We start from the raw sequence: 22,116 nt of genomic DNA, 5'->3' as shown, positions 1-22,116 counted from the left end.
ATTAAAACAATTGGACAGAAACATAAATTTGAGATTGTCAGTTTGTGGTTTTGTGGTGATTGACGTGCTATCTGTTTCCCCCTGCTAACAGTCTTTATGATAAGCTAAGCTAAAAGGGCTGTAATCAAACCAAGCTCACAAATTAATTAAATAAAATAAAATAAATCACTTCTTTCTTTAATCAAAACACAAACAGAGATGAAACGTGTCACTTAGTGGTTTTACAGGCAGTTAGGCTACATGCTAGATGATTCCTCCTGCTTACAGTCTTTGTGCCAAAATAGGCCATCATTGGCTGGAATCAAACTGGTGACGTTATTCACCTTCCTGCTGAGACTGTTAAAAAGAGAGTTCATTAAAAGGTCAGGTAAGATCATCACCACTCCTCTCTGTGTGTTGGAGTTAGTTTAGCCTAGCATGAAGACTGTAGGAGGCAGGGAGAATTAGTTAGCCTGGCTCTCAAAAAAAAAAAAGAAAAGGCCACTACACCTGTAAATCTCACTTATTAACACAATGTACTTTGTTTAATTTTCACACATCCCCCTGCTTACACTATTTATCGATAAACCATAGTAATTAACTCCCGGGTCGCATAGATATCACAGTGGCTTAAAGAAATGGCTTTCCCATCTCACTTTTGGCAAGAATTGTAAAGAAAGCATATTTCCCAAAATGTCAAAGTATTCCTTGAAGAAACAGAGTCATCATTTTGAAAAAGAGTAGTTTAATTACCATTTACAACCATTATTTTTAAGCGCAAATTAATTTATTATGCAGAAGAAGGCATGATCTCCCACAAGCATTTCAACCTATTTTTAGTTAAAGGTGATCTTTTGATACACTTAATTATCCTATTAGATAATATTTAAAGATAATGAAACACTTAAAGTTCTCAGAAAAAAATCTGAAAGGTGAATATTACATTTTGGAAAGGAGATATCCATGTTTAATTAAACATTCTCACTATTATAAAATATTGAAAAGCAGTTAGATATTATGAGCAACCTTTTCCTATTTTAGATTTATGAAAGAACCAAAAAATCCTGCAGACAGTCACTTGTACTCACTTTATTCGTTTCGCTCATCAAACCTTTTATCTGGTAAAATGAACTCATGATAAATTGCAATTTTACTCAGTATTATTAGTTAGTGACCAAAAGTGTGCAGAATGTTTAAACTTCCAGTTGTGCAAGACCTTTGTAGCAATTATTTTACGTTTTAAAAATATTAAAACGTCTGCCACCTGATTGGGAAATGAATAAGAAACTCAGGAAAAGAAGATGAAGATGAAGAAGAAAGAGGTGATTCTTTTAATGCACAGCACACTATGTTCAAAACTCATGCTATTAAAGCATATTTTCAATGCCAGGATGACTAAAATCTCATTGCTGCAGTCAATTTGTCACAAATGACATGTTTGTTGCTGCTGAAGTGAGGACTAAATCAGCTCTCATGGAGCTTTAATGACACTGTTGTTCATTTTCAAATTGTACTATAGAACATAATCTGATGGATGTTATCTCCTGGCACTGAAAAGCTTTAGAAAGGAAAAACAAAATCTTAACTTGTTCTCCGTGACATTTATTTCATGCATTGATGCTTCTGCTGTCGTACTCTTATCGAGCACCACAGATGACATGTTGGTGCAAGAATAAATGTCACAGGAATTGATGAGCGTGTGTGACTAATGCCGTTGAAGCCTGTTTCGTCGAGTGTGCATGTGTGTCTACAAGTAAAAATAAAAACACAAACTGTAATATCATTATATTCTAATCAAACTGAAGCCTACTTGAGTGACAGCTCGGTGGTTCCAATTCTTCCCATCACGTCCCATGCATGAATACAGGCAGAAGAGGGAGGGGAGAAGGCCATGCAAACAGAACGGATGAAAAAGAAGAAAAACAAAAACGAAGCACAAGTAAGAGAGAGCACACTTGATCAGTGGTAAGCGATGAGTAAACACATGACAAAATCAATACTCAACCAAGGCTGCAAATTAAAAGAAACGTAAAATCTTATCTGTGTTTTTAAAGCATGTGCAGTGTGACCAAAGCATGCAACATTAACTTTTTGCAGCAACATTGAGTGGTTTTATATGATGTCGTTTTGAGTTATCAGTCATTAGAAACTGAAATGACACAATGTCTTTTGTTCAGTCAGTCTCAAGGTGACGTACGTCACTTTAAGATTTAGCACTCCAAGAACAACTTTGACAGCCACTTCTCGTTAATGATCTTACGCTCCCTATTTGGAAAACCTGTGGGGGGAAAAACAGCCATTAAAGTTCTTCATGTCAGTCGTTAAGGTCTGTAGCAGCAGCAGCAGCAGCAGCAGCAAGATGTTTCGGCTCCCGTCTTAATAACACAGGGCGATTGTTTACCCGCTCTCATTTACCCTTGCCATGGATTGCCTCAAAGCAATTTGGAGCAAATTGGAGTCACTGAGTTGTTGCAGAGGCACACTGGAAGATGATCCTGGAAGTAGATGGTCATCTTTCATGTTGGTTTGCAGCCAGTGGGACCTTATCATAGGCTAAATGTACATTTGAACCTCACAGAAAGCTGTACTGTAAAGTGCAGGCATGCAACTAAAAATCAGTTTCACTTTGGTTGATTTGCTTTTCAATTACTGTCAATTCTTTAAAATATAAGAAAATAGTCAAAAATGTCTTTTCTTGATTTCCTAGAGTCAAAGATGACATCAAAACTAGTCCAAAATCCCCAAATACTTAATGTACAATTATTTAAAACTGAGTAAAAGTATTGTCTGTGCATCCAAAGCCTCATATAGTTTAATCTTCTATGCCATACAGTCCAAAAACAACATTTAACAGCCACACTGTTAGACTGGGTAACATGTTATTTCATGTCCATGATCATAACTTTACTCTGAAACAATGTAATGGCTGCAATTGTGCAATTTCTGGTAGGTAGTTCATTCTCAGGCAGACACTGAGCATGCTCAGAGAAAGGGTTGGCCTTTTCCTGTATGCAAACAATGCTAATGAATCATGACCGGGACAAGGTCTTGAGCTAAGTGCTATAAATGCACAATGTAACTGGAGCTGTTATGTTGGTTATTGCGGACAGGTCTTGAAATAAAAGGGATGGTGTCCGCTCAGGTGCTCTTTGGCGCAAGATCAAATGAATGCCAGCCAATATATGATAGGAAGCTTTCAATTATAAAGCATTTATTTATGGTCTTTTATTAAAGATATTTTCAACAATTGCAGAATTGTTATTCCAACCCTTACTGCTGATGCTTCAGTGAAACAAATCAATCATCCTCACGATGATGATACAATCGATTTTACATTGCATGTGTTGTACCCCAACAAATGCTTTCATTATACATCAAGAATACTCACAACCTACAGTTCAAAACGCAAATATATTCAGTTTTCTATCAAAGACGCCAGCAAAGCAGCAGAATTTGTCTCCCAAAGTAAAAGTGTGGCTCTTATATATAGTTGTTGTACAAAAACACACACATACAGACAATACTTGTTATTCAATTAAATAATTATGAATTAATTCATTGTTCTTAATAATACTAAAAAGATCAGATTACACCAGCCTTGTGTTTTAAATCACAAAAGGTTGTAGTTTGTCCCTCCTGCTGACCCCCCGACTGCTTCTGCTCCAGCCACTTGAACTTGTCAGCATTTAGGATGCTGAAACGTTGAAAGACTAGAAAGGGGACAAAATGCTGGACCTGCAAATACAACTCAGTGCCCATCAACAAGCCTTTTTTTTTGTCAAAGCAGTACCGAAGCATTTCATATTACCTCGTACTGTGTGTGCTACTCCACAGACCCCTGAGAGCCGACATACACTCTGCTGCTCTCTGTGAAGCACCTCGCCGTTTAATGCTTTCACAGCAGTTTACAGTGGCAATAACACACACACATCATGAGACGTGACACGTTAAAGCGCAGGCACACACACAAACACATACGATGATGCATTATTAGAATGAAAACCGGCAAGTGCAGGACCTCAAGGTTCCATTTAATCAATGTGTGTGTGTGTGAACATTCGGAGCCGATTCAGAAGCTGTGGTTGCACCATAAATTATAGTTTCAGATGCAGCTAGAGATATAACGTACGCATTAGCTGGATATTTCATGAATCTGCAAACACATAGAATATTTTAACATGTAAGCATTTTGTAAATCCCCCCCCATGAAAAGAATGCCGACAAGTAATTTAGCAAAGCTATGTCATAACTGATCAACAAATAAATAACCGGTCTTTCTTTTCCTCTGTACAACACAACTTAGACATTCAGTAAGTCTTCAAACAGCCCTATACAATCTAATTTATTCACATAAAGTAGATGGTTAAAATAATTCCTCCAGTCAAAAGTGATTGAATTTAAAATGCTTGTGTGCTAAATCAACATGCCTTAGTTTTAATCACAGCACATGATTCAGTCCTTTTGTCAGCTGTCATTAGGTGTTAATGTTTTTAGGGTGTCAGTGACACCGCAGGGCGCTGAAGAGTGCTCAGTTTAATAATGTAACACTCCTTCCCCAATTAAAATGTGCCAATTATCTCAAGATCCTGCGATAGCTCTCCAGCAAACACTCATGAAGGTCGAACATTTATGCATTTACAAACAAGCATATTATTATGTTCCTCATTCCAACTTCGTTTCCTCACTGTCACCATACCAAACAACAACCAGTGAACAGGATCTGATTGTCACTGTCATGTCATTATTGAGTCCCTACGTAGAAACCTAATAACCTGTCGATCACTGTAGGAATGATAACCTCAACTTTGTCCCAATTGAGTGGCAAAAAGCTGAGCAGACAGAGCAGAAATACAACTTTTCCAATTTCTTAGCATTAAAATAAATCAGTTTTTACTGTATTTGTAAAATTTTTGTGAAAATATTTGCTTTTGATTTGCTGTCATATTTTTCAAAGTTGGGAACCCACGTCCATTTTGGCGGAGCTCACAGACCTGGCAACACCATATCCACCGCAGATATCAGATTAAACCTCGCATGAACTAACATTGAAGAATGTGAAGTCACAGTTTTGATGTCATGCCAATTGCGCAGATAAAATCTACTGCCAACCTTCAGGATCCGGCTCGTCCTGTCTTGTTATACCACTTGTTCCTCAAGAGGCGATAGTGAGCCATTATAGCTTCCAGTGTGTCGTCATGAAAGGACAAAGAAGTAGAGCTGGATCGAGGGCTGGACAAAAATACATCTATGGTCTGAGTACGTTTGTTTATTGGATAAAATCCAAAATGGCAGAAACAACTCACATCCCCTCCTCTTCCGTCCTGATGCCAGGAGGCGGCTCCGAGGGACCACAAGTAACCAGTTAGCTCGAATTCAGCAAGTGCAAAACCCCAAAAGAGTTTCAGCAGTTTGGTTGAATTTGCGTATTCCTGCTCTGCTGTTAGTTATTAGTTGCTTGGTGACTGTAAATTAAGATTGTATAAACCCAGTAGTAGAAGCAAAACGCTGCCCCCTATTTCTGAGGAGCATGTGGCTAGGCATTACACATCACACCTTTAACCCTTTTAAATGTCAAACACTGAAATAAAGCCATTACCAATTTCACAGAGCACAAGTTGACGTCTTCAAATTGCTTGTTTTGTCTGACCAGCAGTCCAAAACCCAGAGATATTAAAATTACAATGACGTAAATCACAAAGAAAAAAATCCTCTCATTTGAGAAGCTGGTAGGATTAAACATTAATCGATTATCAAACTATTTGCTGATTATTTTGTGACAATCAACTAATTGATTAATTGACAAGTTGTCTCTGCTTCATATCAATTAATCTACATTAAATGTTAGAAAAGTTCCTTTCAGTTTCCCAAACCGGAACGTGATATATTCAAATAGCTTGTTATGTCCAACCAACAGTCCAAAACCCCCAAATATTTGGTTTCCAATCACCTAAGACGAAAAAAATAGCAGACCACCGCACTCACCTCATCTACATTCTCGAAGGCGTTGATGACGTCGTATGGCAGGCAGGACAGCAGGTCGATCACAAACCAGGTCTTCAGGTAGTTCATCCGGATCAGCTTTGGGTCTGAGATGACCTCGCCGGCGGGTCCGACGAACGTGGTGTGGAAGTTCAAAACGATGTCCACCAGGAAGATGACGTCCACGATGCTGTCCACCACCAGCCACGTCACGTTGTTCTGCTTGGTCTTGAAGGAGACGTTGTAGGGCACCATGATGGCGGTGTAGAAGGTGAGGATGAGGATGACCCAGTCCCACGTGGTCTTGAAGAGGCAGTAGTGCAGGATGATGTGGGGAGGGGTTTTGGGTGTCTCCTGTTTGTACTGAGGTAGGATGTCTGAGCCCAGCTGCAGTACCTAACGAAAAACAGCCAGTCAGGTAAACCAAGAAACACAGACAGATGAATATACACAGCAGGAGGCCAGAAATACTGAAGCTCGGAGCTTGAATTATGTTTTTCTGACTGCTCACCTGCTCACAAGAAGTGAACTGTGTACTCTGAGAAGTTGACCTGATTTAAAAGATTCCTCTGTTCCTCCATCCAGAGTTTATTCTTTAGTATGCTTATATTTACTGAATCAAATCAGAAATAAAAACACATGTATTCCTCCGTACCTCAGCTAAGCGGGAGTGCTTGTGGACATTCTCCCCTTTGTGAACTGTGGGCTGCAGCTGTTGAAGGACTCCTCTACTGCTTGTTAGAGCTCGAGTCAGTCGGGCAAACTTTCCCCAGCCTGAGGATCATAAACAAATAAAGTATGCACAATCCTTAACATGATGATTTTCGAGATTTATACAGCGCCTTTTCCAGTCTGCAAAGCTGCACATTACATATAAACGTTCACCCATTCACACACACATTCATACACTACACTGATGGTAGAGGCTGTAATGCAAGGTGCCACCTGCTTATCAGGATCTATACTTTTCATTCACACACACACACACACACACACACACACACACACACACACACACACACACACACACACACACACACACACACACACACACACACACACACACACACACACACACACACACACACACACACACACAGAGTACCAGCACAAACTGATGGGACTGCACGGCAATGTCTGAACCGCCAATCTTGAACCGCCAATCTTCTGATGAGTGAACGACACACTCCCCCTCAGAGACCCAGTACTGTATATTTCCTGGGGCTTCTGCATGTTTGTGGGAGTTATGAAATGAGTCACAGAATCAGGGTCTGAAAATACTGTAAATACAGCTTTCTAAAAAAAAAAAGCAGACTTTTAATTGTAACTAATGCCTTTTTTCATGTTAATTGTAAATATGTTGTTGAGCAGCAATAAGCCATAAACATCATTTTTTGGGCTGCTCGTTGTGAAAAATCTATTCAGGTTTTAAATACTCTCAAATGCATCTTTCTGGTGGATTCAAGGACTTTTAACTGTTGATAACTAATCCATAAAGAATTACACTTTAGTTAACGGACCACTCCATTAAAAGTGCACTCAACCAATTAATATTAAATTCCTGTAATATTGTCATTGACAGTTTAAAAAAAAGAATAAAAATCAACCAACAGAACCAGACATATCTTTTTCATTCCATACACATGGTTAAAGTTATTTTAGCCAATTTAAAGCAGTTTCCCTTCAACTCTACTGAGATTTATAGCATCTATCAGCTGAGGTTTTTGTTTTCTGGGCCACAGCTTTTGTGTTTTTACTTCACTCTCACTGCCCTCATCTTTCTACGTGGCAGGCAACTGTTTTTCTGTAAAAACAAATCTGTTAAAAAAAGTGTATGCTATCTCCTGAGTGCTAAAGTTAGTGACCAACTAGATATTGTCTTAAGAGTAAAGGAGATTGAATGGTGGACATTGCTCGGTTTTTGCTGGATGTGTAAAAAAGCAACTATTTGCTAATAGGTTCCATACCTAACTTAAAAGGTTATAGTATGTCAATGTGCTGTATACAGTTTGTGTCTGTGGCCCAAATAAATCTGTTATAGGTTTAAAATACTTTGTTGAGGTTATAAAGAGACCGCGTATATGAGTAAACAGTGAGGACAATCGTAATGCTTATGTGGGCTGCTGCGTTTTTCATATTTGAAGGATTCTTTGCCTTAAGTCCCACTCTCTTCTCAGGCAGCACAAATCAATACTTGTTATTGACTGATCGTTGGAAAGAGGGCTAAAGCTTTACCAGTGCAACATGCTTTACATCAGCTAACTGTTGATGCACATCAACAATCTCAATTTCATGATAATTTCCCATCCTGTTTTCGTCACTGGTGCTTGTTTGTAGTTGCACTGATTCATGTTCTATTTTGGCTGCACATCAGCAGTTGTACAGTCCAATGAATCATTTGTTGTGTTGTGTGTGGATAACCATCATGATGGGTGTTTGACTGAGTGGGTGTTTGCCAGAGCAGATGCACAATGCACAGGGTTGGAAGGTTATCGCTGGCAGAGTTATGTTACCTCTGTCTCTCTCACTTTATAATCTTTGTCTGCCACGCAATGTGCAAAACATATTAAAATAAGTTTATTGAAGCATGGATCTAATTGCATTTTTCCTATTTGAATCACTCCAATTTAACTTTAATTAGCAGCATCATAAAATACATCCTTTTTTGATAGAAGGCATGAAGTTGAACAAATGAAATTTGTTGACTCTAACCTTTGGAGGAATCGTCTTCAATGGGCTGTTTAAAGGCTGTGATGTCACTGAACGTGCAAAGAAACAGGACCACTTTCTCTTGTTCATTTCGAATGGGAGCAATCTTCACAAAAAACCAAACAGGCGTCCCTGAAAATATAAAAAAAAGAACAACACACACATATTTAGCTGCATCATCTGCTTATTTTTAGAGGAACTGACACCGAGTGCACACAGAGCAGAAATCTTGATTGCGTAGTGTAAACTGAGATGTTCTGGACTTGCAAAACTTTCCATGTTTTCCTGTAACACTTGCAAGCAGAGGGAGGGTACACCTGCTATTGGAAACATTTTTTTTTCTGGAGAAGGTTTCTCTTTTCTGGCTCTCCAGCAATTAGCTCATTTCTACAGAGGTAGAAATGTTCTGGGCTGCCTTTGAACTCAACTGTATGTTCCAGGATCTCTGAAGACATTTGCATGACAAGAAGAGTGGAAACAAATGTTACTCTTTTCCTCACCTGAGACTTTCTACTTACTGTTTTTCTTATACATCAGTATTTCAAACGAATTCATCTCATAATTCTCGAATGTTAGTCGCACTTTTTCCGTCGTATCCTTGTCCGTGAGCTCCCCGTACATGAAGCTGGAAAACACAAGGGGAGAAAACAATTGGAATATGTTAATAGGCAGTGGCACAATGGACAAGCTAGTGATGAGGAAGGCTTAAACGTGTGAATATTGTTATGTGTTGGTTGCTAAGTATTCGCTGGTTTTGGTGAATCGTTCTGTTCTCCACTTTTCCTCTTAAATTGAACAGTATATTTTCAAGCAAAAAAAACAAACAAAATGATATGCAGTTTATCAGGCTTACACCTAAACTGTGCAGACCAGATTGCTATATAGAGCCCTCTAGAGACGTACGCTGATAAATTAGGTTGTATCAAATATAGCGTAGAAGTAGATTAAAACTCATTGAAATGTATCCTGAAGGCATTAAAAAAGATAAATGCTTCATAATGTCTAATTGGCCAAATTCAAAGTACTTCTCAAAAACAAATTAAACCTGAAGATGGGTCAAGCAACCATGAGCACATTAAACCTTGCTGCAGAAACATTCATCTCACTTTGCTTGTTACTGCCACCCTCAGTAGCAGCCTGTTCCAGCACGATCTAAATATAACCGAGTTTGTTATGAAATAAAAAAGGAAGGCTAAATTTAATGAGACTACATCCTGATGCTGCAGAGACTTTTCAGACCAGTGCTTGATGTAATATCACTGATGTCCCCTCTTTCTTCTTCTTCTCTTTCTCTGAGCCAGGAGGAACGCGACTTGCTTCAAAGAAAAACCAATTCCTCAGCTGACTGTTGTCATGCGTGAAAAATTCCCACAGGTTTGTCACTGTATGTTTACAGGGTCCAGTATAGAACCAAAAAAAAGCATATGCATAATTGAAGAGACACAGAACACAGTAAGAGCAACTGAGATGGAAATAACATCTTTGATCCACACACATCTGCTGTGAAAAAGAGGCTCAGCTATTAGACTTAAACACTCTGGGGAGATGAGCATACATTTTATGGTTGAGTCATCCTCAAAAACATCAGACATCCAAACTCTGTGAATGTTTTTATGGCCTCATAATCAGGGACAAGGAGATGTTTGATAGACAAAAAGCTAAAAAGACCAAATGTTTAAAATGAAATAGAGGTATACTTGAAGAATAATAAAAGGGGGGTATTTATACCTGTTAAAACGACTTATCATGAACCAACTAACCCACATTTTAAAGCGGTACCACTCATGAATAATGTCTAATATTAACCTTTATCTGAAAGTAAACAAATGCCAATAGGCCAATATGATGTGGGGAATGTGCATGATTTATAATCAAAGAGTTAGGACTCACGTAACACTAGAATGACCGTCTCTCTGTGTTGTATCCCTCCGCCAAACAGTCAAGATACCGCTAACATCCATGTCTGTCCTAAATGCCACTACTTCATCATTTATACTCCTAGACCTTTTTGTAAATTGTTATAATTATAATTATTTAAATTCTTGGGTTATGGCCAAAAATGTTGACCTAATGGTGCAGCTAGATTGAAAGTGAAGGGATCACAAAATGATATTTCATCATATCGATATCTTTGAAACTGGTGAAAATGGGGTGGTCCAGACTCAATCACTGCAGATTTACAAATAATTGGTTGACTTAATAACCAATGGATACAATAAAATATGCTAATACAATAAATGTATTTATTTTACTTTCTTCAAAATTAAAATGAGCTTATATTAAAAGGTGTTCAAACACTAACAAGGTAGTGTTTTTCTGTTTCAGATTGTGTTGAGGGCTGAGATATATCAGCATTTCTTATTATCGTGTCCTTAATTTCCTGACTGCTCAGCTCCTCATGGGTACCCGGGTGCTGGGAAACATTATACTTAGCTAGCAGCATAACCGTCTGTTAACAGGTGGGAGATGTTCTCTCGCTACTGCACATTCAAAAGGAGAAGAGAAAGATGGAGGATAAAGAAAGAGAGACCCGAGAAGCACTAGAAAAACATGTATTTTTTTTAGTGCATCTCGTCTGTTGTTTGGAAGTTTTGAGGTTTTAAAGAATCTGACAAACTGCTGAATCGCTGCATATTTTGAATGCTTAATTTACATATCTGTTACTTTTCCCTTTTTTTTAATGTAAATTATTTCATTTTGTGGTGTTGCTATCCTGCAAACCAGCAATTGGTTTCAATTAAACATTCTGTTGCTATAGTAACCGCCTTCTGCCACAGTCTCTACTTCCTTCCACTGTACAAAAGTGAAGCCAACGTTTTCTGGATACGGGAGCTACCATCTTGTGCTTTTGACTGCATTTGGAGCCCAAGTCTGTGCAGTAGTGATTTGGGGGCTGGAGCCCAAGCCCCCAGAGAGAGCACCAGGCTTTGAATTTTTTTTTAAGGCAAACATTGGAATAACAACATCCCGATCTGTCTCGTAATGCTATTGGATCCAATAAATACATTAGGATTTTTTTTAAGGGAAATCAACTTCCCAGTATAATCACCTGAGTAGCCTTTAATTAAATCATTAGGTCTTAAAAGTTGTAAAATACACTAAAAGCCAAAACCAGTATTTGTATGTTTACCTTTCATTGTTATTAACCCATTTTCACAATACCTGTGGGTCTAGCTGTTTTGTCCAGTAAATCATACAAAGGCTTATTCGCCAGCTGCATAGTTAATTGTCATTAACTGAAATTGATGGTTATATTAATACATATTAAACCCACTGCAAATAAACTATTTACCAGTAGACAGAAACATAAATGTCTTAAATTGCATCTCAAATAAAGTCAGAAGATGTTCCTTCCTAAAAATAAACCCATGACAAATCGTCATACACACAGTTCAATATTTGTATTGGCAAGTGGTCCAAGGCTTATGCTTTGGGACCAGATGATCTAAATCAGTTATAGCTGCAGTGCTGGCTGCGAGACAAACGGCATCTCCCACAACAGAAGAAGTCTCCCACGTTTTTTTTTAAATCTGGCAGCACCAACTGTTTCCATGTGATTCTATTAATATAGTGCTCACTGGCACGCTTACTACACAATAAACACAGGTCCAGAAATTAGCTAAGAGTTCTTTTTTATTCCTTTATTTGAACAGTTTTGGAGAGAGCACAAATAAATCAAAAGCTTGTTTGGTCCTCATAATGTTGTAGTCATGCTAGAAACATTGCTCTTGGGGTCGCCATGTCTATCAGTTGATTGGCCACCACTTTAATCCAAATATAACGACAATAAAATGAATCAACATAAAATTGGGTACAGACATTCATATTCACCAGAGGATAAATCCTGATGACTCTGGTGATCAACTGTTTGGTGCCACCATAACGTAGAAATATGTGTTGTTGTGTAAAATGTCTCAACAGCTATTTGATGAATTGTTATAAAATTTGTGACATATATTAATAGCCCCCCTCAGGATAAATTGAAATAGCTTTGGTGATCCCTTGACTTCATCAGTACATCTTCATCATCAAAATATCAGTTTGTACATTAATTTGCTTTCTGATAAAATATCTGCAAAACTTAAGACATTCACATCGGCCTCAGATGTATTTTGTGTTAAGCGCAATTAGAAATGAGCAAATATTACCATCTAGGAACACAAAACTCAGATGATGAATGTGTTTAACATTAAACCTTCTAAGTACAGCCTCACAGAGCTGCTAGCATGACTGTAGACTCTCTTAACCACTACAAAGTGATTAAATGACCACATGACCGCAGCCCTAGCCACTAACCAAGTGCAAATCTCACTATTTGATTTAGAAATACTCAATAAGAAATCATGCAAATGAATCAAAACTGAAAACACTGCACGTTTGCAATGGCGGCATGTAATGAGTATTTGCATTTTTGTTTACCTTTCTCTTAAAATAAGCCAAAATGTTCCATAGAGAGTTCTGAACCACAAACATGATCACAAACACTGGCCCTCTCTATACACCTGCAGCTGATTAATAAGTAATTCCCCTCAAAATGAGGATGCTTTGTATGAGCACACAAACAGACACTTAGAATAGAAAATGGCTATAATAAACGCTGAATCTAATGGAGAGCTCCACACAACTTTCTACTGCAGGCAAAAAAACCAACCTTTTTTTTGCCTGCAAGGAAGTCATCCTCTCTATGACTGTATTAAAACTGCAGCAACAGCATGATTATTTTAGGTTTGCAAGCCAAGATGAAGCTCATCCAGATTAACAAGATAGCTGTAGCCCTAACAACGTCTTGCAATGGCACTGGCTTATCTTGTACTTGGATCTAATACAGCAAAATATGTATATTCAAAAATAACAACTTGTTATATTATCTTTAAAATAACTTTGTATTCGGATTGAGTTAAACCAGAAAGTGCTGTTTGACATGTTATCTTATCATGTTTTCTGTATCTCAAATCTTTAGCATTTGAAAACTGTAATCCGAACACATCTAAGAAACATTAAGCCTCTCGCCTACCTGCAGGTGCTGCTTTTCTGCATCACTTCTGCTCTGTGGTACCCCGACAACTTGCAGAAACCATCATTGCTGTAGACAATGGGCCAGTCTACTATCTGGGCGTTTCCCAGGACAAAGTTCGTATCTGTTTGAAAGTAAACAGGGAAAGAGGGCAAATAAACTTAAAAAATAAATAATATATATATATATACATATATACAAATACAATATTCAAACAATAGTTTGGGTTGGGAAAATAGAATTGATCTAAGTTAAAGTCAAGAATTTGTTGGAGCTGCTACTGGAAAAAAATATCGCAAATAAATAACTGTTAATACACAACTACAAAGCAAATGTAAAGGCCAAAGTATATTTGAAATACACCTTTAAGAGCGAATACACTTTAAAGATTTGCATTAGTGTGCATGATGGTCTACGGCCCATCACACACTCTCTCCAATGGTACTTATACACAAATGTAGGCCAAACACAAATGCTTTGCTTATGTAGAAAACATCCAAATATCTGCACCCTTGACTTTTTTATCAGTAGTTGCTCGTTAGTATTACTTTAAACAAGAACATCTTGTCTTCACTTTTTGCGTGTTGCTTAGGTAGATGATGTATCAGGCCTAGGTTATATATGTTTCGGGGGAAAACAGTACTTGTGTTTGTCATTAATTAAATGGTCCAATTTCTATCTAGTTATTATTATGATAAAGTATTCCTTATTGGCACGTACACTTTAAAAATATTAATATCGGCGATCATCGATGTTTAAATGTCAGGAAAAACAAAGTACATTAATTCTCATATTGCATACTTAGCATATTCAAATGTTAGCAAAGCCTCCAAGCCAAACTTATTCATGGTCAAAATGTTGATAAATCAAAGTAATTATGCATGTACATTTTTAATGGCATGTTTTGCTTCTGTCCTATTTTTGAACCTCAGCAATTTTAGAATTAAAGGAATAGTGCGTACCATTAAGGGGAATCTAATGGCAGAAATGAAATACTAACATGTATGAATTATTTTGTGTAGTGTAAAATCAACTGAAAATAAGAATAGTTGTGTTTTCGTTAACTAAGAGTAAACTGTTTATATCTAAATATGGAGCAAGTCCTCTTTATGGAGTCTGCCATGTTGCACTGCCATGTTTAACCAGTAGCCCAGAACAGACAAACCAACCGTCTCCACATAAGGCCATTTAGTGTTTCACATTTTCAGTCAGCCGCCTTAGTTACGTGCGGGACACAGCAGAAGTTTCCGTCTGTTACAATCTGCAACCTCGCCGCTTTTAAGAGGTGGCTTTTTGGACTAAGGATGATCAAAACAAGCATGCAAATGATTATGCTTTGTAGTATTTGCCATGGAATTTTTTTTGCCTTTGCTTAAAACAATTCAAATATCTGATCAAGTCATTTTAAGGAGAGGACATACATAACAATTATTGAGCTGATTATGAGTAGATTTGGACATGAAAAAAGTCCATAAATGTTTACCTTGTTTAGTAAGAAATCAAGTGTCTTAAAAAACACTATATTCATACTTGAATGACAAGTATCCAAGACTGTACTGACAATACATTACAAATTTGTGCAAATGCATGTTATCATTCTGACATTTCATATTAAATAAAAATCAATGTGAATAATATGCGTTTGTTTTAGAAAAGCAACGTTTTGTTGAATGACCGAGAAATTTCAAATCATTGTCTTTAACAATTATTTCTGACAACATTAAAAAGGCATTAGAGTAAAAATTTCAAATCCTTTTCATTCATTAATTTTCCGTAACCTGCGTATCCAGTTAAGGGTCGCAGGGGTCAAATCGATCCACATAATTTTGGCAAAGGTAAAAAAGAGCAAATGCAATAGTTTTAAATGGGACAATAGAAGTGATGATAACTGGGGATAAAATGGATGGAAAATCTCAAAGCAAACGGCCCTGCTATGTACAACAAGGTTACAACACAGGGGTTAAAAAATACCTGGCACAAAACACATACATAAATTTCCTTTCTTGCACAACACATAAACACCCACAGAGAAAAAAAACTTTGACCACGTCTAAATAAAACACATCAAAAAGACAACTACAAGCATGAAAACACTGAATATGATTCACGAGACGTTCCATGCCAACGTGTTATTTTACAATGATCACATGAACGTTGATCTTGTGATAAAAAGAAAGTCCAAAGCTCCATTATTGTTATTAGCCCTGGATTTACTGTGTTGCAGCAAGAGTTTTAATTATCTTACCATGTCTAATTAGTCAAGTTCTTTGTAAATTAACAGCATTTGGTATAGAACATTTTGTGGTCCATTACAAAGAGATATACTGTAAAGAAAACATAAGCAGCACACCAAACTAAACTTTATAGTACCTGTCTGCCTATGTGACAGTGTCCAAACTGAAATGTTTGAAAAGGAAAGAAGGTTAACAGATTACAGTGAGAAACATCTGTTGAATGCAAGACAAAAAAGATGGGAGGTGTCAACCAAAATAAGAGACAAGACACCAAAGTGAATTAGGCAATCCTCACTGCGACGCTAACCTGAATGCAAAAACATGCTAAAAACATGACAGCAAATTTGTAACATAATACAGAAACAGGTGTTACCATTAGTCTACCATAGACTTATGCTAAAGCTAAATTCGTCCATTTTTGGCCACTATACAAACAGAACTCATAAACAAGCTGATAGTCTGCTAGCCTTAACCGTTGAGGATAGCATGTTTGCATGCAGTTGTTTGCTTACTTACACGTCCAGCAGACTTGGAGCAACTTACCAATTATTTGGAGTAATCTGTCTTCAAGTTTGTGTCCATCTGATGGATTCAAGTCTGATATTCACTCTACTTTTAGCTTTGTTTTAGTCTTCAACAACAATATTTGTCTACTTAGCTGCTAATAGATTCAGCTTCAGATAACGTTAGTTGCCAACTTTGTCCGCCATTTGGTGCTGAGCAGGCAAAAATAATGAGCTTAATGAGGCTTAAAAGCTCCATAGAGCTACAAAGTCTAAAGTGTATTTGAAATAAAATATTTAAGTGTCTCCTTGAACAATTTTAATGGTAAAGCACATCATTGTTTGTGGACGACGTCATAGTTTCTCATCACAAATTTAGGATAAGAAAGCGTCATGGTGGCCACACGACTTGAGATTTAAAGTCCATTCACGCTGTATATGTTTACTTAAAATGTTTATTGCAACATATTTCTTGAATAAAAAAGATGAGTTTGTTTTGTAATGTTTCCTCTACTTTTAAAAAGACTGAGTAACCCTGCCTTTAAGAGCTAACACACTTAAAAGATTTGCATCAGTGTCCATGATGGTCTACGGCCCATCACACACTCCACCATGGTACTTATACACAAATGAAAGCCAAACACAAATTCATTGATTATGTAGAAAACATCCAAATAAATGTTCCCTTGCCTTTTCTATTAGCAGTTGCTCGTTAGAAGTACTTTTTACAAGAATATCTTGTCTTTTTGTGTGTAGAATATTTAAAAGACATAGCTGTTTTAGATGTGTTCTGGGCTGGAAACTGTAACTCATTGTGTTTCGCATTAAATGGTAAAATATCTAGCTAGAGATTATCATGAAATAGTATTCCTTGTTGGCATCCATATCTGCAGTCATTGATTTTTAAATGTCATGGAAATCACAGTACATTAATTATCATATGGCATATTTTGCAAATGTAAGCAAAAGCCTCCAAGCAAAACGTGTTCACGGTCAAAATGTTAATAAAAATCTCCATAGAGCTACAAAGTTCAAAGTACAAGACATTGTAGTTGTTTGATTCAATGTATATATTAATAATATTGTATAATGCAGCTTTTTTCAGCTCATTGTTTAGCTCTCCATGGCGCAACTTTTCTATGTTGGTTAACCCACCGCTCTCATAGTGTTTTCTGGCTGAAGCAAGCAGCTGTTTTAAGTGTTTTAACCTACACTACCTGCTCAGCACCAAACAGCAGACAGATAGTAACGACTGTCAGGTGAACACAATGGAGCATTTATCAGCTAAAAGAGACAGATAAAAGAAAGAACAGAGCTAAAACAGAGTGATATTGGGACTTGGATTCACCAGGCAGCCAGAAACACAACTTCAAAATGATAATGTTGCTCCATAACTGCTGAATGTGTAAATAATCTAAATTTGCCATATCAATTTTAAAGGGAATGACGTGTTAATGGTTCCACTGCCCCCAAAGTGGCAAAAGCAAAACTGTTATTGCAGGTTTAAATACTTTGAATGATTTATTAAAAAAATATGCAGCAGTGTAGCAGAACTGAGCACAACTTTAGCAGCGTTGGTGTGCTATTCATGCTAGCAGGTGCTTCACCAGTAAGATTAACTGGGCCTTACCTGCCTACATTTCTATTTGCTGCTGCTCACCTCTTAGCATTTCAACAAGGAGCTGAACTTTACATTACAGCCACATAGGATATGACTATCTTAATTTGTGAGACCCACTAAAAATTTGATTTTGAGGATCCCCTTGGTGTTTTTCCTGCTCATTGGCTACATTTAATTTAGTCTAGGTCCCTGTTGTTGTCCATGTTTGCTCACTGGTATTATTCACTGACACTCAAATAGAACAGAGACATCATCAAGTGAAAGTTCAGAGAAAAATAAATGACTTTTGTACACTATTCATTATATTTAATTTAGGTGGTAACGCATACACATGAAAATCTGAAATAGAGACCAAAAAGAAAACACTCTAATACTAAACTTTGAAAGTTACAACAAAAGGAGCATCTCATTGTCTGTGAACGCCCACCCACCCGCACTGTGTCTCTCACCAGTCACTCCATTGTGTCTCATCCTGCAGATTATAGTCTTTGCTCCTTTGTTTCTAGTTTGGGAGAGATTTACTGCTCGCTAATCCATGGACTGCCCAAGGTCATAAGAAAAACATATGCATGTGCTATTGTTTTTAAAGTTTGGTTTATCCTTTTTCATTTTTTTATGAAATATAATAACGTGCACTTTAGGGATCCAGATCATGGCAATGTTAATCGAAAGAAAGCCTCTCTCTGAAAAGATTTATTCACCCTTTCTGAACACGTTGTTCCCTTCTGTCATAACACATTTTAATGTGCTACAGGGGCAGAGTGACAGTGAGGACTAACGAGTGCATACAAAGACAAGGCACATCTCTAGGGAAACTGACCATAAATTACAAAAGTTAACTCCAAACCTAATTTTAACCAAACCCCATTAAAAAAAGGAGGTAATTATAGCTCAAACCAATTAACTGGTGTTTGGCCACACATGTGGTTTGTGACAGAAACACACACACAGCGCTGCTGGTTCTGTTTCACAGTTAGCTGTCCAGTGTCAGTCAGGCCTGTCACTTTCTATTGGATCTGATAAAACAGAGAGGCCAAAGGATTACTGGCACCCAAATGCTCCGAAAATACTGTAATACCTTCATCAGAGTTTGGTTAGTTTCAGCTTTGAAAACAAGGTTAATTGTATTCACACCTGGACAGCATACAGTGCACTAATTGGCCAAAATGAATCTCATTGACTCACTTTTTTTGAGTGCAAATTAAGGTGCAAAAAAATAAAGTAAAGATAAAAAAAACTATAGTCCTACATATTTTAGAAGAGTACTTCACTTTAAATTGTAATATTTGATATGTTTGGATTTGGCATACTGGTTTTAAATATGTGATGAAAGTTTTACGACTTTTTTAGGTTGGATAAAAGCCATTACAGTCAAGAAAACTAGTTAACTATTTAATCCATTTTTTCCCATAATACATAAAAATCCTCTCCGTTGGGTTTGGTACTGCCACGCGTGATTATGTTCACACTGGAAATCAAAAGATGGAGCCAAGCTCTCAGGGCTCAATATAGTTTCAGTGGTGTTATTATCCACACAAGAAAACGGTAGTCCTAATTATATAGGCCCAGCGTGAGGTTGTGTTGGCCTCCTGTTAACACTTATTCAGATTCTGTTGGTTATTATTATGCATGAAATGTTTTTTAAAGGCTAAGACAAAAGCCTGATTTGCAGCCTCATTTCAAACCAATCTGTATCTTAAATGGGAATCGTGTTGAATATATCAAAGGCATTATTCTGCTGAGCTGATCTCTGACATACATGTCTTTAGACATTAAACAGAAGGCCTATAATACGTTCACATTAACACCGTACAAAGTATTCAGTCCAGATATTTCTGTTCCATATCATTGTTTACAATTAAGACTTCCAGTGGCCTTATGTAATCAGCAGGCTGGTACATGTAATGATCATAACCTGCTGTGTTTTTCACTGTGTACTCCTGCACAGATTGGGAACAGGAGCTTTGTCAAAAAATCCAAAAATGTGAAATGTTTAACAAGAATTAACGGATTCTTTAACACCCCAGTAGTTTGTTTTTTTTCTTTATGTAGCTCAATGAAAAAACTTTTTCATGCACATCAAGGTGAGGAATCTATCACTAATTAGCCTCATTTGTTTTTCAATTTAGTTAATTTGCTTGATTTGACAGATTTACCTCTAATCTTGTTCAATATTTCAGTAATCCAATGCACTGTAACAATCTTTCATTCTTACCGTTCGACCGTCTGACAATATTCTCCAAAAAAGTATTCTGTGGGGCCACAAGTCCCCTCCGACCCCCCGCCATCCCGCCTCCTCACTCAGTCGTCGCTGTCTGCAGGTGAATCTTCACTGCTCGGTCTGCCGTCGGTCTTCATGGTGTCCTGCGGCTCTGGAGACGCTGCGTGGATGTCTCGGAGAGGAGCTGTTTGTCTGGTCTGCTCATCAGCTGCCTCCTCGGTGCGGTGCGGTGCGGTGCGGTGCGTTGGCGCGTCTTTACGCACCTCATCATCCAGGGAGACGAAAACAGCAGCGCGCAGGATGCATCCCTGACAGGACCTGGAGCTCCATCTGTTGGATGAAACAATATGTACACCGATAATTCAGTGTGGTGCCTCCACCCAATGAAGTCACTGTACAATGTTGATGGAGCTTTGACTCGAGCAATTTCTTTGTCAGCTAAATTATACTTCTACTCAATTCAGTACAGGGTACAGAGTACAGGGATTTCTTTACTTTATTTCCCCCCACAGGGATCTATCAAATCTGTTTGTGTTCTTCCATTTTATTCTATTTTCTTTTATTCTTTCGCCCCCATTTTTTTTTTTTTTTTTGAGGCTTTCAAAAAAAAAAAAAGGAAGAAAAAGTCTGTAATTTTCATGTAATCATTTGTGCTTAGAGTAGACAAACAGTATCTTTTGATATAATTTAACAGACATAATATAACAGATTAAGATTACTTAAAAAACATGGGCCTATGATAAGATTAGAAAAGGAATTGTTAAACCTTTTCAGACATTTTTCTGTCAACATCCATTTTTCTGTACCTCAACTTTTGTTAATATAGGCACCTTTTGCTGATATGATTTCTGTATTTGTAATCAAATAAGATCTTGAATGCTGGATAGAAAGGTTAAGATGGTTTATGACTGTATTTTTCCTGTAAATTATGTTTATTATTCTGCTTGTCGACACAATTATCCTCATTTTTGTGAGTTGTTCTGTTTTTGTTTAGCCCTAACACAATGTAAACATATATTATTTGTTTTTTAAGAATTCACATTAAGCAGAATATAACAATGAACTGTGTTAAACAGTTTATTTCAGTTTGGAGTGTGTAACAAAGCTGAGAAAAACAGTAGAGAAAGCTTCCTGAGGTCGACCCAGGAATATTGTTGGAAAGTTTTTTTCATGGATTCATAGCTTACGATCAGGTTGTTGAAATCAGTGTCCAAAAGGAGCAGCAATAACAAGATGTTGATTGTTTGTCCCCCCTTGTCTCCTGCAGTAGAATCGGCCCTTTTCAAAGATTGCATTTTCCACACCGGCTCATTAATCCTGTTCAATTACTTTGAACCCCGCAGTGCCCACACTAACACAGACCTCAAATCATTATCCTGGTGACAACGAACGTTTCCAAAAACTCTTAACAAATACACAGTATAACATAAGGTAAAACCAATTGGTTTGTCAAACCTGTGGTTTCTCTGCTGCTTTTGCTAATTGGGTTCACCTGTTATCACAGGTGTACGTCAGACTATGGTTACTATGGAAACAAGCAGGGCTCTGTGTGCTGCAGAGAAAAACTGGATATCACAAGTTTAATGCATGACCAATAAAAAAGGTTAAAACAAATAGCTGAGATGTGCAGTTTTTTGTCCACACGTTGGTTTGTGGCCAATAAAAGACAAAAGAAACTCGTGTTCACGTCTCTATTTATGGGCTGATGATTGCTGAGTCAGTGTTTGCCTTGTGTTTTATGGTGCAAAAAAAATGAAACTCAAGTGCAGATGACCACTGTCACTTTCTTGCTCTTCCTGTAGTTATACATTAGTGTTGAGATGAAAAGGGGTGATGTAATGGCCATAACTGTTATC

General features: G+C 37.4%; 1 protein-coding gene across 2 annotated transcripts in view; it reads right to left on the bottom strand.

Moving 5' to 3' along the window:
- kcnh1a (potassium voltage-gated channel, subfamily H (eag-related), member 1a) overlaps positions 1 to 21,757 on the bottom strand; it is a 38,788-nt gene extending 17,031 nt beyond the window's left edge. Inside the window, exons 1-7 of one of the 2 annotated variants that reach the window (XM_054599725.1) lie at positions 21,716 to 21,757; positions 20,255 to 20,590; positions 13,682 to 13,805; positions 9,186 to 9,292; positions 8,671 to 8,799; positions 6,614 to 6,732; positions 5,962 to 6,354 (exon numbers count right to left, since the gene is read on the bottom strand). In XM_054599725.1, the coding sequence (XP_054455700.1) occupies positions 5,962 to 6,354; positions 6,614 to 6,732; positions 8,671 to 8,799; positions 9,186 to 9,292; positions 13,682 to 13,805; positions 20,255 to 20,327 (945 nt within the window). In that variant the 5' untranslated portion in view covers positions 20,328 to 20,590; positions 21,716 to 21,757. The other variant, XM_054599724.1, reaches the window with a different exon arrangement.
- Positions 21,758 to 22,116: the final 359 nt, after the last annotated feature.

Source organism: Anoplopoma fimbria, chromosome 6 (genome assembly GCF_027596085.1).
Source record: "Anoplopoma fimbria isolate UVic2021 breed Golden Eagle Sablefish chromosome 6, Afim_UVic_2022, whole genome shotgun sequence".
Taxonomy (NCBI): domain Eukaryota; kingdom Metazoa; phylum Chordata; class Actinopteri; order Perciformes; family Anoplopomatidae; genus Anoplopoma; species Anoplopoma fimbria.
This window is presented reverse-complemented; position numbering and strand designations above follow the sequence as displayed.